This window comes from Prionailurus viverrinus, chromosome A3 (assembly GCF_022837055.1).
Source record: "Prionailurus viverrinus isolate Anna chromosome A3, UM_Priviv_1.0, whole genome shotgun sequence".
NCBI lineage: Eukaryota > Metazoa > Chordata > Mammalia > Carnivora > Felidae > Prionailurus > Prionailurus viverrinus.
This window is the reverse complement of record NC_062563.1, coordinates 72,844,948-72,862,911: the sequence shown is the minus strand read 5'-3', so window position 1 is coordinate 72,862,911 and position 17,964 is coordinate 72,844,948. Positions and strand designations below refer to the sequence as shown.

General features: G+C 36.1%; 1 protein-coding gene across 12 annotated transcripts in view; it reads left to right on the top strand.

The window, feature by feature from the left end:
* Window positions 1-17,964, top strand: part of ASB3 (ankyrin repeat and SOCS box containing 3) — a 120,791-nt gene that overhangs the window by 67,567 nt on the left and 35,260 nt on the right. For all 12 annotated transcript variants that reach the window (XM_047851444.1, XM_047851450.1, XM_047851449.1 and 9 more), the window contains 4 exons: window positions 6,884-6,996; window positions 7,585-7,720; window positions 10,509-10,686; window positions 13,105-13,302. In XM_047851444.1, the coding sequence (XP_047707400.1) occupies window positions 6,884-6,996; window positions 7,585-7,720; window positions 10,509-10,686; window positions 13,105-13,302 (625 nt within the window). The remainder of the gene's footprint in view (window positions 1-6,883; window positions 6,997-7,584; window positions 7,721-10,508; window positions 10,687-13,104; window positions 13,303-17,964) is intronic.

Below are 17,964 nucleotides of genomic sequence, written 5' to 3'. Positions count from 1 at the left end.
TGGGGTGTGACTTACGGGTACACTCAATCAGACAGTGGGGCTTTAAGAAGCATGGGGGTGTTGCTCCTCAGCAGAAGCCCAGGGCAGAGAAGGGCTTATCTCAAAGAACTTCGTGAGTGTGGTTTTGCCTATTTAAAGAAAACCCTAAGAATATTCACGGGAGACCCACAAAGTTTTAAAAAGAAATGCATTGAAACACTGGGGTTTGAAAAAGAGGTGGGCTGAGAGATAGTACAAAATGTAAAGAGACCATCAGTTACAGGAGATCCTGCACTTGGTAGCAGTCATTCCCTTCTTCCCCCCACCCCCTTCCCCAGCCCCTGGCAACTGTGAAGCTACTTTGTATCTCTGGAATTGCTTATTCTCAACATTTCATATAATCACACAATATGTGGTCTTTTACCTCCAGCTTTTTTCACTTAGCATGAAGTTTTCAAGGTGCATGTTGTAGCATATATCAGTACCTCCTTCTTTTTTACGGCTGAATAATACTCAAAGGTATGGAAGTACTACCTTTTGTTTATCCATTCTTCACTTGATGGACCTTTGGGTTTCTACTTTTTGGCAATTATGAATAATCCTGTTATAATAATCATTTGTATAAAAGTTTTTGTGTGGATGTATGTTTTCTAGTTTGTTTTGTGGAAATTTCTAGGAATGGGTCATATGATAACCCTATATTTAAGTGTTTGAGGAACTGTTGGACTTACAAAGGGGCTATACCATTTTATATCCCCACCAGCAATGGAGGTTGGTTGCAGTTTGTCCACATCCTTATGAATGCTATACTTATTGTCCTTTTTTTTTTTAATTTTAATTTTTTTTTGAAATTTATAGCCAAAATAGTTAGTATATAGTACAACAATGATTTTAGGAGTAGATTCCTTAGTGCCCCTTACCCATTTAGTCCATCCCCCCATCCCACAACCCCTCCAGTAACCCTCAGTTTGTTCTCCATATTTATGAGTCTCTTCTGTTTTGTCCCCTTCCCTGTTTTTATATTATTTTTGCTTCCCTTCCTGTATGTTCATCTATTTTGTCTCTTAAAGTCCTCATATGAGTGAAGTCATATGATTTTTGTCTTTCTCTGTCTAATTTCACTTAGCATAATACCCTCCAGTTCCATCCACGTCGTTGCAAATGGCAAGATTTCATTCTTTTTGATTGCCGAGTGATACTCCATTGTATATATATACCACATCTTTATCCATTCATCCATCGATGGACATTTGGGCTCTTTCCATACTTTGGCTGTTGTTGATAGTGCTGCTATACACATTGGGGTGCATGTGTCCCTTCGAAACAACACACCTATATCCCTTGGATAAATGCCTAGTAGTGCAATTGCTGGGTCATAGGGTAGTTCTATTTTTAGTTTTTTGAGGAACCTCCATGCTGTTTTCCAGAGTGGCTGCACCAGCTTGCATTCCCATCTTTTTTGATTATAGCCATTCTAATGGGTGTGAAGTGGCATCTCATGGTTTTGATTTGCATCTCCCTCATGACTAATGATGTTGATCTTTTTATGTGTTTACAGGTTATTGTTTAAATTTTGATTATGGCAATAAAAGAACTCATTATGTGACTGTCTCATTTAATTTATAAATTGCAAATAAATACTTCTCTAGGTTTTATTACTTCCATTTTAACATCAGTCATATGCAGGCTTATGTTTCCTATATAATAGCAAAGACCTGGTTATTCACCTCGAGAATCCTGCTTACCGTTAACATTAAGTATCTTTTTTCCTTTTGCTCATTTATTTTCTTTTAGTATTTGTGACGATGTATTTATGTTTGAATGGCCAGCCAATATAAAGCTTCTTCTCTTTTCTGTCACCTAGCAAATATTTACTGAGTGGCTCTTATGGCAGACACTTTGCTAAGTGCTGAGGATATATAGTAGTGAATAAGTCTTATGATCTGGTGGGGAATTTAGAATGAACACATATACATGTGAATTATAATTGTAATCTGATGTAAATGATAGAGAGGAGTGGGACATTATGATGGAAAGAAATGGGGGGACCTGCTTTAGTTGGGCTGATCAGTGAACATTTTTCTTAGTTGTGGCATCCTGAAAGCATGGAAATAACCATTGAAAAAAGACAAAAAGAGTGTGACTAGAACACAGGGAAGTGAAGGGGGTTGGCTCAGAAGGCAAGGCTGAAGAGAGAGCTGTTTTCCTTTGAGTAGCTCTAGCTGAAAATTCATTGTTTCCTTAAAACATAAATAAACACACACAAACAAATCAGTGCAATTAATTAACACTTCCGGCCATGCCCTACAAAATTTGGCTTCTTCCTACCTCTCTGGCCTTATTTCCTCACCCTGTCTTTACACGTCAGCCACAGTGGCCGTCCTGCTGTTCCTCAAGCATACCCTTTGCTCCCTCATGGCCTTTACACTTCCTGTTTCTTCTGTTTGGAGTACTCCTCCTCCATCTGTTTGCATGATTTACTGCTTCTTATCTTGTCATTTCTCTGTTTAGCTGTCTTTGTTTCAGAGATGACCTCTCTCCTCTTTTCTAAAGTAGTCCTGATCACTGTCTATTACTTTACTCTGTTAATTTCTTTCACAGTATTTTCATGAGAACTTATTATCAATGTGTTTATTATCTGTCTTTCTGACTAGAAGAGAAGTTCCATGAAGGTAAATACTTTGTCATTCGAGTTGACTGCAGTAACCCTTGTGCTTAGTGCAATTCCTGGTCCTGGTGAATGACTGGACTCATTCATTTATTTTTGCAGAGTCTTGAAGGATTATGGTAAAACGGTAGATTAGATTTTAAGTGCAAATAGGAGTGCTGAAAAAAAAGTGAAACTGCTATTATAGCAGTTGATTTCAGTGGCTTGTTGTTTGTAGCCCCTTTTATAATCATTGACATTCTTCCCTGGAGCTGTCAGGTATATTTATATAATCATCCTTAATTTATATATAATGTGAAATTGTAAGTGAGGTGACCTCTTTCAAAGCTCTGTGGTTTGCTGATTTTCTGGGATCTGTAAGTCAATGTGGTTTTTCTCTCAGTTCTTCAGATTGGATGGTTTATATCAATGTTTTCAAGTTCACTGACTCTTCCAGCTCTAATCATCTTTTAAGTCCCTCCATGTCTTTTTTTCAGTTCTAGAATTTTTTTTAATGGCTTCATTCTTCTGCTGAGATACTCTGTATACCTATCTGTATACTCTATATACTAAAAGTGAAGTCTTTGAACATACTTTTCTTAAAATTTTCAAGCATTTATACTAGCTACTTTAGTTCATTTGTTAAATCCAACATCTGGGCCATCTTGGGGTCAATTTCTGCTGACTCTTTTCTGACTCGAATTCTGTTATCTTCATATGAGAAATGTTGATTTTGTTTTCCTTTTTTTTAATAATTCATTTACTGACCTATAACCTTCAGCTTGTTTAGGTTTGGTTTTATGTTTTGTTAGACTGTGTCTATGGAGAGCTTAAGGTATTTCCCAAGTGCATCTAATTTGGTGGGATTCTTACTTCCCAACTTCTGCCTCCTTCCTGAACTGGTCAGGGCTTATTTTAGGCTTAGTTAGAGCAGGTCCAGAATAGGCCTTACTCTCAGAATTGGTTTTTATTTCCAGGGCTCTGCTTTTTGGGTGTCTCAGCAGGATTCCCAGGGTGTTGATGAGGTATCCTGTTGTTTCACCACCATGACTGGCCAGAACTCCTAGGATTTCCATTGCCCCCAGTACTCTTTGCCCTCTAGTTATCTCTATTTCGTTTTTAATCCTTCAGCAGTTCTGTGAGTTTTGTCTTGCCTTAGGCATGTGCAGCCTCGACCACAGCTGAGGATTCTTAGAGAACTTCCACACCAGGACCTCTCCTTTGCACAGATCTCTTTCCTCTGGGGCCTTGCACCACAGATGTCAGCTGTTTAAACTCTAATCTATGCCTCCTTAGCTCAGTGGACTGCTGTCCTCTGCTTGGATTGTTTCCTTTCTTGAGTACCTTTTCTTCAACCTTACCTTGCCCTGCTTAGATTTCAGCTCACTGCACCATAATTAAGAAAAGTCCCTAGGCAGAGAGCTGAGGTGGTCATGGGGCTCACCTCATGTGTTTCCCTTCTTTCAAGAATCACAATGTTCTGACTTGTTTAATGCCAGAAAAAGTTGCTTTACATATTTGTTCACTTGTATAATAGTTGATAGCAGGAAGGCTAGTTTAGTACCAGTTAATGTCCTATCCAGAAGTGTAATTCTGAAGCCTGTTTAGTTTGGAAAGGGATGTGTTTTTAAAAAGAGAAAACTTGTTTTCTTTTAGACTTTGGTTTTTTCCTATTCATACAGGCAACAATTATTTATTTCCTGTCTTCTGTCTGCATTTGGCCCTAGGCATACAAGCAGAATGAAACACGGTTTCTTTCTTTAAGGAGAATGCTTTCTTAGTGGATTAGGGGGCCAGCAAATAGGAAGTTCAAATCTGGTTTTGTTTTTGTTTTTTAATAAACTTTTATTGAAGCATAATATATGTTGTTATTTCATAGCACCCCCCCCCCCCGCTTAATTTGATAACTTGTTATGTAAAGAAAAATAAGTTAATTCATTTTTTTCCAAAGGAGAGGCTTTGGTAGTAGATGTAAGTTCTAAATGTACTTTTTGTTTAGTTTTTTTTTTTAAACGTTTATTTATTTTGAGGGTGGGGGGGAAGGAGGGGAAAGGGGTAGAGAGAGAGGGAGAGAGAGAATCCCAAGTGGGCTGTTCTATGTGCTATTAGCGTAGACTCAATCCCATAAACTGTGAGCTCATGATGAGCTGAAATCAAGAGTCAGGCCCCTAACTGACTGAGCCACCCAGGCGCCCCTCTAAGTACACTTTTCTGAACCAGTAGTTCATAATTATTAATCATTAAATTTGCTTTATTTTGAAATAGAGCTATAAAAATACTCTTTATATTAGTTTCACTGTTGCCTTTGGCAAATGTTTTCACTGGAGATGCAGGTATCATATGTTAATGTATTTATGATGTTAAAAACAATTTTTCTGTCTCTCTACTGTAGTGTATTTAATAATCAAAACAAATTTTTTTGAATTTCATTTTTATAAGGTCAGCCTAACTCATGAAAAACAAACATCTTTACCCTGCTTCATACATCACTGCCAGTTGATAAGCTTCAACTCAGGATCTGGCTATGGAATGATTTTTATCAGCAATCACTGATAATGATGAATTGGATATGAAACTGATTTTCTTCCTTTTTTCTTATGTCCTCCACCCAAATTAGATTGACTTTAGATTGATTATAGAAAAATAACCTAGCTTGAAAAACTGTTGTTCTTTCCTTGATAAAATACCCTTGAATGTTAACTTAGAAATAAGGTATGTTAAACTTCTGCTACAATGGTGCTGTCTCAACCATTGTGGTTTCTGAAACCTCCCAGGATAAGAGAATTCGTAACTAAAAAACTTCTGACAGTCCTTTGTGGTGGAACTAGGTTTGGTATAAATTCAGTATACAAAATTATGAGTATTAGTGACATGTTACTTATCTTCAGTAATAATGAGCACACTTATCATTTCTGGCTTTCTACATTCAAGTATTTTATCTTTCCTATTTTATGCTAGCATTTTCCAAATGTGGCTCTTTCTTTAAGAGTCTAGCGCCTTTCTAATTTTTGACTGGAGTTGTTGATTTTTACTTCCTACCTGCAACTATAGTAGAAGGAATAAATATATACTTGAGATGAAATAAAAAATTCATACTTGTTTTTCAAACCTCCTTTCTCATTGCCAAGCACATGAAGTCAAACCTTCCTATCACATCTGTCCTCTTTCTGATACTGATATTTCCCCAAACTGATAATTCCAAGAAGTCCTCACATGTACATCAATCACAGTATGTCATATTTGCTAATGGTGTATGTGTGTGGGTACTTATTTTATTAAGTTCTCTATACCTCTGTTCTGGCGTTCTGTTCCCCCCCCTTAACTACTCCAGAATCAGTGACATCGTCAATGCACAATTTTGTTTTGTGGTAGATCACATTCTGGAAAGTTTAGTCCCACTCGTTTGTTCTATCAACTTAATAACATCATACCTGTGTTCTTCCTCACAAGATCAGATTTGTAAATTATTGTATGCACCTGATATTTGGCGGCACTTACCTTGGGGTAATGTTAAATTAGATATGTAAAAGAAAATAGAATAATTTGGTGGAAGTAGTAAAAGGGTGCACATTTTTTAAGGAACCTATGGGCATGTGAGCTATTCTTCAAATGATCTGTAGCAGCAGCTTGGGGGCCATTAAGTAATATGCATTTCTCCAAAAATACTCTTTAGGTTGTCTGGGGTTTCTTTTTCAAACAAGCAAAGTTTTACTACATTTTCATTGATTGCTTCAAACATATCATTTAACGATTGTTTATGACGGAAAAAATATTTAAGATGCAGAACTTGCAGTATTGCTTTTTCAGTTGGGCAGTGACTATTGTCATTTGTGGTCAGATGGTAATAACAGCCAACCTTTCAATCCCTTTGGGACTGTTTCCTCAGACTGCTGTTTCTTCTGACCTGTTCATCCTTATCTCTCTCCCAATTGCATTTTAACTAAATAGAAACATTGTCTTTATTAGCAGAGAGAATAAATGTTTGCCTCTTACTTCCATTTCCCCTGTATTCTTTTAAATGCTACTGAAAATAATTTTGTTCACAGAAAGGATGTGTATGTTAATAGGTTTAAGCTAAGACAACTGTGATAAATGTTTTGGGATTGCGTAGGGAGTATGTGTTTTGATTTCTTGATAGGAATGATCACAGTACTGTGAGTTCCAGGGTGAATAAGTGATGAGAACATCACCAAAGTGTCCAGTCCTACAAACCTGCCTTTCTACTGACAATAATTGTTTTGACTGTTGCATTCGCAGCTGTTGAAAATGGACATATAGATGTGTTAAGGCTGTTGCTTCGATATGGAGCAAATGTTAATGGATCCCATTCTATGTGTGGATGGAACGCTTTGCATCAGGCTACTTTTCAGGTAACCTGTGAATTTATTATTTCATTTCCATGTAAATTATGTGTTTTACCCTTTTAAAATGACAGTTCTATACAGTTTTTGCTTCCTACTTGCCTGTGATTTATGATGGTTAGTGCAGTACAGAAAAGGCAGTCTAAATGCTAATGATCATTCTGAATAAGCCCACTGCTCTGGTAGTTCCAGCAGCTTTGGGATTCAGGGATTATCTAAGTTTTTCATATGTTGATGGCATAGTTAAGAGACCATCAGAATATTTAGGGTATAAATTGATAAGGAGCAATGACTTACTTTATTTATAGCAGTGTGTTTAGAAACTGTGCTAACTCCTTACTGCTTGGGCTAGCAAACTAATTTTGCAGGCTTTAAAAGGATTATAATTCTTAGAGATCAATGTTTCACCTGTTTAATGGGCTGGCTAAACATATAGAATAATCTCTGTCTAGTACATCCTTCCCATTGAACAATACACTTAAAAAAAAAAGTTTTCCTTTAGTGAAGATGAAAACACCCCAAAACACAGGGATAAAAAAACAGATACCTTCTATTTTCTTTGTTTTCTCCTGTTTAAAATATGAATCTGTGCTTTAGGAAAATGGTGAGATCATAAAATTGCTTCTTAAGAAAGGAGCAGACAAGGAATGCCAGGATGACTTTGGAATCACACCTTTATTTGTGGCTGCTCAGTATGGCAAACTAGAAAGCTTGAGCATACTTATTTCATCGGGTAAGTTGAATCCTTTAGCCTTTGCACTGTTAAGATCTTCAGTTTTAAGTGTGTCTTCCTGGGAAGTACAGTTCTGGACCAGATATAAATCAGGTTGTGAAATTGTGGTTTTATGTTAGTGGTAAATAAGAGTACATACAAGTTGATTTATAAGCCTGGTTACTAAGTGTCTATTACTAACATAATGTGATGCACAGCTACTAATTTATTTGAGGAGGAACACAACGATCTATCACAAAAGCAGGTTTATTGGCAAGTTGAATGATGGGGCTGTTCTTTCTTATGGGGACCTGAGCAGTTCCAACTGTCTAGGGTACAAGACTATATAAGCTTAATTAATTTATTAGATAGCTATTTTGTATATTAAGCCTTTGAGTTGTATGTTTTGATAAATTGTGGGATTATTTAAATGGTTTATTTGAAAGCATGTTTACGCTTTGAATATATTAATAGCAACCTAACCCTGCTAAAGGTTTCTCTGTGACAGTCATTACACATTCAGCATTACCAGAGGAGATGGTGTTGAGGTGGCATTCTTATGCTGTATGACATTTCTGTGACCGGAAACCTTTGTTATGTAAGGGCTTTCAAATTCCTCCAAACGCTGTGCACACACTCATAGTACTAACCTGATGAAGCATGGATAGTTACGAGCAGAAGGGAAATATACCAGATTTGCTGCTAGGCAAAACATTTTTTAAAAATTCTTAGGCTTTTTATATTTGTCTATAATACCTAGGCTTTTAATAAGTTGCCTCCAAATATACAAAACAAAGTTTATTTCGACAACAAAGCACATATTTTCTTATTTCTGCTCTCTTCTTACAAACCTTCAAATGTGCAAGTTGAAGTATGGAGCAAAGAAAACATTAAGTGCCAAATTAAGATACCTGTTACAAATATTGAATCTGTAAATCTTAGAGTTGAGAGGAATCTCCAAAATTATTTATTTAAACATGTACTTTTTTAGATTAAGAATCCCAGGCCCTGAGAGTTTAAGTGCCTTGCCAAAGATCTAGAAAATACTTCCTGGCAGAATGAGGCTTAGAAGCAGGCCTTCTCATGTGACTTCCTCTCTTCCTCTTCTTCTCTGTTGTGTTTTCCTGAGGCTGTCCTAATTCATTTTATGGCCTCCAGTTCCATAACTTCCAATTATTAGCATGTAACTAATAATTAAAATAAAATAGGTTAAACATTACCTTAATGATTGTCTCCTCGTGCTGAGTTTGTCTCCCAGAATGCTAAGCACCTGTTCTGTTTTGTTCCTTCCCCCCCTCCCCGAATAGTTATGAACAGCAAATTGAAAAGGTGTGTAGGTATGTTTATCATGTAGCTATATATGTTTCTAACTCCTTAAAATGATTTTCCTTTCAGTGAATTATCTGTCATTTTTCCAACTTTCTACCTGTAATCTTATAGGGACTGGTTCCTTATTCTTTTTGATTCTTTGAAATTGTCAATCAAAATGAAACTGCTTAAAAAGGAAAGTTAAGTAGATTTCTTTCTCGACTTAGTCTTAATATATTTAGTGTTCCCTTCTTTCTGAGGTTGACAGTACGTGAAGCATCCACCTTGTTTAAGTCGAGAAGATCCTACTTATCTGGATGTGTTGAGTGTCCAGTTAGAATTTCTGAAATTCCATCAACCCTTTAACTTAGTATTTGTGTTTTGCACAGTTTTTACCTGTCTCAGGGCTGTGGTTTATTCAAGGTGCATTTATAGAACATCCATTCAAAAAAAAAAAGTTTTTGTTTCCCTTGTGATGAAGGTATTTCCACTGAGACATTAGAGAAATTTAAAAATTCTCATTGTCATGCAATAACACTATACTTAGCATATTTAACATGCTATTTGTCAATGAGAAAAATTGAGGGAAATTAGCTATTTTTAAAACCTTCACCAAAAGTGAGGTCACTTTTTTACGTCTTAATATATTGGCATTTAAGTAATTGATTAGTTTTGTTCTTTACTTTGTAATGTTTATTTTTGAGAGACAGAGAGAGAAGGAGCGCGTGCTCTCATGTGAGTGGGGGAGGGACAGTGGGAGGAGGGAGAGAATCCCAAGCAGGTTTGAAGCAGGGGTCAAACCTACGAACCATGAGATCCTAACTTGAGCCAAAATCAGAAGTCCAGACGCTTAACCAACCTAGCCACCCAGGCGCCTCAGTTTTTGTTCTCTGAAAGTCTGCTCAGAAACCATTTAAGTAGACATTTTCTCTTTCATTATAAGGCTCTAAATGCAGTGGTCATGAAGGAAAAGGATATAATGAAAAGTATAGTTAACATTAGTTTTAAGGTATGGCCCCAACGTATGTCATATCTGTGGGGATTTTTTTTTCATAAATCTTAGCGTGAATTGATTAATGGCATCTATAAAGTCTTATAACGTACGTTTTTCTTATCTTTTTCTGTAATAGTCAGATGTTATCCATTTTTGATGATTTGTATTTTCCACTTTTCAGTGATTACTTACTGGACCCACAGAGTGCTTGCTGGAGGACAGATTGGAATGAAATGAATCCTTCATTGCATAAGATTTTTGTTTTAGCTTAAAAATGAATTCTAAAATGTTAATCACTTGTTTTCTTGTTAACATAAAAGCAAAAACAATTTAAAATGATTATGAACAAGTTTGGAAAATCAGTATGTTTATACAACAGCGTCCACTGGGGTTGGAACTATTGTACTATAAAACCCTTTTAAGACAGCTGTTTTGAAATTTATGTTAATTATCATTTTTAAAAAAATAAATTAAGATTGTCTGTTACATGTTGTTATCCTCTATTAGGTGCAAATGTCAATTGTCAAGCATTGGATGAAGCTACTCCCTTGTTCATTGCTGCTCAGGAGGGCCACACAGAATGTGTAGAGCTTTTGCTGTCCAGTGGGGCAGATCCTGATCTTTACTGTAATGAGGATGATTGGCAGTTACCTATTCATGCAGCTGCACAAATGGGCCATACAGAGTAAGTGGTAAAACAGAAAATAAAAATAGTCTCGTAATTAAAAGTCCGCAAGGAATAAATCTTCTGAGCCTGTTCTTTTATCTTAGGCAAAATCCTTGGTATTTTCTCTACCAGCCTGCTGTATGATTAGAGCCACCCCCATATCTGTCCTCCATGCCATCCCAGTTCCTCTTAGCCTTACACTCTCCTAGTGTGAACAGAATGGCTGGAGATGGAGCCCTGGGGCATCCTCAGGGTATTAAGACTTTCCTCTAATTTCTCAAGCTGTGGCCATTCTCTGCTGCTCTGCTCCGGTTTTATTCCAGGTGTCTTTAGTTAACAATCTGATGGCCTTATTCGATGTTTCCTGTTTGACACCAGGAAGCTTTTGAGTGTGTGACCCTTCTTGGGTCGAGTCTTTCCTTTGTGTGGGCTAAGGAGTTCTCCCCATCTTGAACCCTGTGACTGGACCTTCTCTTTAATCTCTAATCCAACTTGGTACTTTGCCTGCCCTACTTCTGTTACTCTTCTTCCTTAGTCAGAAGTTCTTATGAAATTTTTCTGGAGAAAGAGACTTAAAGAAAGTTGGAACTCCCTAAAATTAGGGGTTCCAGGAATCTTAGAAGCGAATAACCTGGTTATACCTCTGAGAATATGGCAGCCCATCTTAACATAAATTGGCAATGAATAGTTTTAAGTTTTTTGTTTTTTTTTTAACGTTTATTTATTTTTGAGACAGAGAGAGACAGAGCATGAACGGGGGAGGGTCAGAGAGAGGGAGACACAGAATCTGAAACAGGCTCCAGGCTCTGAGCTGTCAGCACAGAGCCTGACGCAGGGCTCGAACTCACAGATTGTGAGATCGTGACCTGAGCCGAAGTCGGCCGCTTAAACGACTGAGCCACCCAGGTGCCCCGGCAATGAATAGTTTTTAAAAGTGTATGTTTAAACTCTTTAGAATCATAATTTAAAATAGTAGTTTTGTAGTTCATATTATTTTTTTATTTAAAAAAAATTTTTTTAACGTTTATTTATTTTTGACAGAGAGAGAGAGAGAGAGAGAGAGAGAGAGAATGAGTGGGGGAGGGGCAGAGAGAGAGGGAGACCCCGAATTCGAAGCAGGCTCCAGTCTCTGAGCTGTCAGCACAGAACCTGACGCGGGGCCTGAACTCATGGACTGCGAGATCGTGACCTGAGCTGAAGTCGGACGCCCAACCACTGAGCCACCCAGGCGCCCCATGTAGTTGTTTGTATTATTTAATTTAAAAAGAAATAGTGAAATTGTCATTACTTTCATATGTTTACATAGTAGGAAAACATTCTGTCATTTGTTTATTATGCCACTAGGTGGCATGGTATTTTACTATTGCACCTTGTATAATTTTTCCAATCCATTTTTAAAACACATTTATTAAGGGACATTAAACTGATTCTTTATTTCAACAGAATACCTAGGTTTTACGATTTGGTGTTTTTCTTAACTCTTGCTTGTTTATTTAAACAGAAGTCTTAGATACAATTCTACCATGAGCTTTAAATTGATACCAAAACCCTCCTGGGATTTGTCCTTATTTGTTCTCAATATTGGGAATTTTTTTGTTATAACGATTTCCTCCATAGACCACTTCAATGTAACCCCTTCTGTGAATGTAAGTACTAAAGAAAAGTAGCTTTGGAGTAACCCTGCATTTCTTTTCCCAGAAAGAGGGGGGATTTCATGGCTGACCTTATCCCTACAGATTTATTTTTAATTTTAGAAAAGTAAACTGTTAATTTTTTTCCAGCTGTGTGTCTTGGAGGTAAGTTTACAAATAATCTAAGAACTTAGGTTTTAATGATTTTCTTTAGAACTTCCTCTACTTAGCAACCAGTTTCTTTATAAATCTGCCTCAGTGTTTAAAGAGCTCATATTCTTTTCAGAAAATAGAATATTTTAGCAGAAATTCTTATTCCTTCCTCATGAAAATACTATTCATTGCATGTCACTCATCCTCTTTAAAAATTCTTATTAATTAGGAAAATAAATTTTAGTTTGTACTTTAAGGAGGAAAATTATTTATTTTCTTGATATAAATTTGTATCTGGTATAATGAAGTTTTAAATGATCAGATCCTAAAATACCTAATAGAAAGTTTGAATTTGGGAGAGTACGGCGATGATGGTGGCAAGGGAAATAATTAGTGAAAAAATAAGGATAACCTGTTACATATTTACTTATAGTAACATTACTTAATTCTGTTTCAGATATGTGTAAGGACCTTTGTATAAAGCAACAATAAGGGTAACATTTTATTATCCTGTAATAATCTAATGTAGGTAGAAGACAGAAAAAGACTTTAAATCAATCAAAGGGTGACTATTAAAATAAGTGCCATAGAAATGTTGACTGCACTCATGTACATATAAAACATGAAATGCCCTGAACTTGTGTGCTTACAGAATCTTGGAATTGTTAATACCACTTACCAACCGGGTTTGTGACACTGGGCCAGACAAAGTGAGCCCCGTTTACTCTGCAGTGTTTGGAGGGCATGAAGAGTGCCTAGAAATGTTACTCCAGCATGGCTACAGCCCAGATGCCCAGATGTGCCTCATCTTTGGGTTCAGCTCTCCCATGTGTATGGCTTTCCAAAAGGAGTATGTATATTTGCTATATTTTTATCCTTTTTTGCTACATGGAGATATATTTCCAAGTGATTTTCTTTTATGATGAAACTTGAAGCTAAATTGTTAACTTAGAAAGATATGAATAACCCTCTGTGATGTACGTCGTTCCATCAAAGTACAATAAAATGAGGTGATAATGTCAGATTTTTTTCTCTTCCCTTTTTGGACCTGGATCATATTTTTATTGTAGCAACTTTACAGAATACTTTCAGTGTATTAAAGTAAATGCAGGATTTCTCTGATAATACTTAGTTATCAGAATAATTCAAGAATTAAAACATTCATTTATATGATGGATAAGGTTTCAGGATTTAATGTGTAACATGATGACTATAGTTGATAAAACTGTATTGTATAGTTGAAGTTTACTAAGAATAGAACTTAAATTCTCTTACCGGCCCCCCCCCCCCAAAGGTAAACATGTAATGTGATGGACGTGTTAATTTGGTGGTAGAGGGAGGATTCCTTTCACATTGTGTATATATATGGAATTACTGTGTTGCATACTTAAATATCTTACGATCTTATTTGTCAGTTTTACTTTAGTAAAGCTGGGGAAGAAAAAAGAATTTAAGATGACTTTATCAAATAAGACATTGTATTTCAGGTTATTTACCATTTGAAATTTATAAAACTTGTTATGAGCCTAAAAATGAAATATTAGTTTTGTAAATATTATTGTATTTTTAATGAATTTAATATGTGGCACTTCTCTATATAAGTCAGGGAAATTAAATTAAAAGATCTTAAAATATTTGTTTTGCTAATCTTCCATGATCTTCTGAGGTAGAATAAATGAAGAATTACTGCTGCTTTATTAGGTTCTGACCAGTACTTGTTGATAAGACTCCTAAGGTTTTAAAATAGTAAGAATAAGGCTATGTGTAAGAAAAAAACATACTGAATAATATCTAGGGTTGATCTAGTAATGGAATAAGTTGTGCAGATAGACACTTTTGTTTTTAATGACACAGAAGAGGTTGCTTGCATACCTCAAATTCCATTGGCTTCTTGAATTCATGATTATGGACTTCTCTCCACAATTTAATTGAAACATCTATCAAAAATGTATTTATGAAGCTTTTCAGTCAACCATTTTTTAACATTTGCTATGTAAAATAGAAGTTCATTTTATTTATTCTGAATGTAAGCTTCCAGGTATATATCGTGGTCTGAATATTAGGGGTTTTGGTGAATCTGAGTATCTGGACCTGCCCTGTGCATAACTTTCATGATTTCATAGTAGTTCGTTTTGTACCTCTCCAAGTTTTGTCTTTCTAACATGTCTAGTTTTTCTTCAGGAGGGCTGCATTGATGACTTTAGTTATTTCAGTTATTTTTCTCTATATGTATCTAACTCTATTTTTTTATTAGGTCAGAATTGAACTTTAACATTTTTTTTAATGTTTTCATTTATTTTTGAGAGAGCATGAGAAAGAGAGCATGCACACGAGTTGGGGAGAGGCACAGAGAGGGGGGTGGATGAAAGATCCAAGCAGGCTGTGCACTGACAGCAGTAAGCCCGATGTGGGGTAAATGACCTTTTAAAAAGATTATATCAGAACATAATGGTGTTGGATATTTTTTATGTGTGCTTGTCCAATATAATGATAGTCTTTTCTGGCCTTCATTTTACCTTTTGGAGGAATAGCAGCTAAACTCATGCCTCATCAGCTTCTAAGTATAGTTTGAATTAAACCATATGACATAGTGCTAATGTTAACCCTCAAACACCTTAAAATTAATGTTTTTCTGGCCTGAGGAATCAGGAAGGTTGAACCCTGTGGGAAAGAGAGTGTGAGGGGAATTCTGGAGAAGAGAGAGCTGAAGAAGGGTATCCTCTGATTCTCTGCATATGTCCTGAGTTCACCCCGTGCTTTGAATGACAGATATACATTGTTGTAAACAAGATTTAAACTGTCACCCAAAGTCTCAGAGTAACCTCTGGGTGGCACATTTTGTGGGACCAGACCCAAAATAGCATAACAAAGTCTTTGAGAACTGAACTTCTACAGAACTGTGGTCTATAGAAGGCAAAGCCAAAATTGCAGTCTGAAACTAAGCAGGTCATATGCCTGCCAAAATAAACAAGCAAAAGTAAGGATTATAATACAACAATAGCATCACAATGTCTAGGATACAGTTTAAAATCTCTTGACATGTGAGTATACTATGACCAATTCTCAAGGGAAAGGAATGAACAGGCATCAAACTGGGATAATTCAGCTGTTGGAAATATAAAGGAATTGAAAGCTATCATAGTGTAGTATTTAAGGTAAATACACTTGAAATAAATGGAAAGATAGAAATTCTCAACTGAGAAATAAAAACTATGAGAGAAGAACCAACTGGACATTTTACAACTGGAAAATACAATATCTGAAATGAAAATTTCACTGCATGGGTTCCATAGCAGAATGGAAGAGGCAGAGGAAGGGGAAGGAGTCATTTAATTTGAAGATAAACCAATAGAAATTATCCAAATGGAAGAAGAGAGAAAAAAGATTAGGTGAAGTAGAAAAGGACAGAGCCTCAGAGTCCTGGGGGATGACATCAACAGAGTGACATTAATGTCAGTAGAGTCCAGAAGGAGAGGAGAAAGAGATTGCTGTAGAAAAGTTATGTGAACTAATAATGGCCAAAAGTATCCCAATATTGGATCAAGGTATGCATTTTTAGATTTAGAAAGTTTAGTAAACTGATACAGGAGAAAGCCAAAAGAAAAAAAAAAGAGCATGCTCAAAAAACAATCGAACTGCTGAAAACTAAAAGTGAAGAAGCGTCAGAATGATGTATAGTGGTACTTGATCACAGACATGAACTAACATCCTTTGTTTTTGCTACTTTTGGAAATTTTGCTCTGTGAAGTGGCCCTATAGGCCACAAATGAAATCTGGTTTTGTGGCTTTAAAAAAGGGCTTATCAGCTTTTTCCCCCCATATGGAAACTTGTAATTGAACCAAATGTATTCTTAATTAGTAAGGTAGGTTTTTTCAGTGAGAAAAGTCATTGGAAGGTATTACTTGTTAGTCTATAGGGAAAAAGCTATAACATCAAAATACCTGTTTTATAAGGGTGCATTTTCCTAGTCTTTCTAATTGACTTTTCATTTGTTTGCCTGCAACCCATGGCAATAGACTTAATTGCTGTAAAGATGTTGAGACATCTTTGCCACTATTACCTACTTTGTGGAGAATTTAATTGAAGGGGAAGCCTTTCCCAAGGGACTAAATCTGAAAGATGGTAGCCTCATAATCACCTATGCTTGCATTTAATGTGTGTGTATAAAGGAGTTGACCTAAGTATAGTACATTGCACAATTTTTGGCATGTAGTAAAAAAAATACCATGGTTAATTTCTTCTCCTTGCCATCCTCCATTTAGCTAGAAGACGATATCAATTAAATTTTAATATTTATACTACATTTATATTAGCTAATTAACATCTGTTAGTTTGCATGTCAGTCACTGTACATGTAATGTATCACTTGATTATTTTGGAACTCCATATAAAACTTTGCTGATCATGCAAGAAAACTGTCCTTCTCACAGTAGGTTTTGTTTTAGTATATCAAGAGGACAGCATAGCCATCTAGGAAAAAAACTCAAAATTGAAAAATGTGTTAAGTTGTGGTTATTTCTTTCAATAAGTATGCATCTTAAAATTTGGATTCTTGGGGGCATCTGGCTGGCTCAGTTGTAAGAGCATGCTACTCTTTTTTTTTTTTTTTTTTTTTTCAACGTTTATTTATTTTTGGGACAGAGAGAGACAGAGCATGAACGGGGGAGGGGCAGAGAGAGAGGGAGACACAGAATCGGAAACAGGCTCCAGGCTCTGAGCCATCAGCTCAGAGCCCGACGCGGGGCTCGAACTCACGGACTGCGAGATCGTGACCTGGCCGAAGTCGGACGCCCAACCGACTGCGCCACCCAGGCGCCCCAGAGCATGCTACTCTTGATCTTGGAGTTGTGAGTTTGAGCCCCATGTTGGGTGTAACGATTACTTAAAAATAAAACTTTAAAAAAATTGGATTCTCTGTAGTCACACACCTAAAATTAATTAAATTAATTAGAATTACCATTTAAAAAGCAAGGATAGTTGAATATAGTTTTTATTTAAAATAACTATTATGTGCTTTTGTTCTATATTGAAGCTATGAACTTCCTTTATCCTATTTATCAACTATTAATAAGAATTTGAATTTTGGTTGCAAAAATGGTAGCAGAGAGCTTGAAAGACTATATTTACTGAAATTAATTATTATTAGATATTCAAGTTTTCAGAGATTGGTTAAAAGGTAAGTTTAGTGGCATAAGTTTTGAAATTTTATTTTTATAGTAGCCGTATGTTTTTATAATAGTGTTAGTTTGGTATAAAATCAAAAGATTTACTCAACACTGACTTTAGTAATAATGAGTCAGAAACTTGTTTTCACATGTGTATGTTTGACATATGGAAATTTAGTATTTGTGGCCCATCTTGCGCTATTGGCCTGTTGTGCTTTTAGTAAGCTTTTGTCTCCTTTTGCAAATAGTACAATGAACATGGAAAGGTGGTGAAAATAATAAAACAAATAATGGCTCTGGGTTTTATATTTTCCCTTCTTTATGGTTTTATTCAGCCAAGTTAACT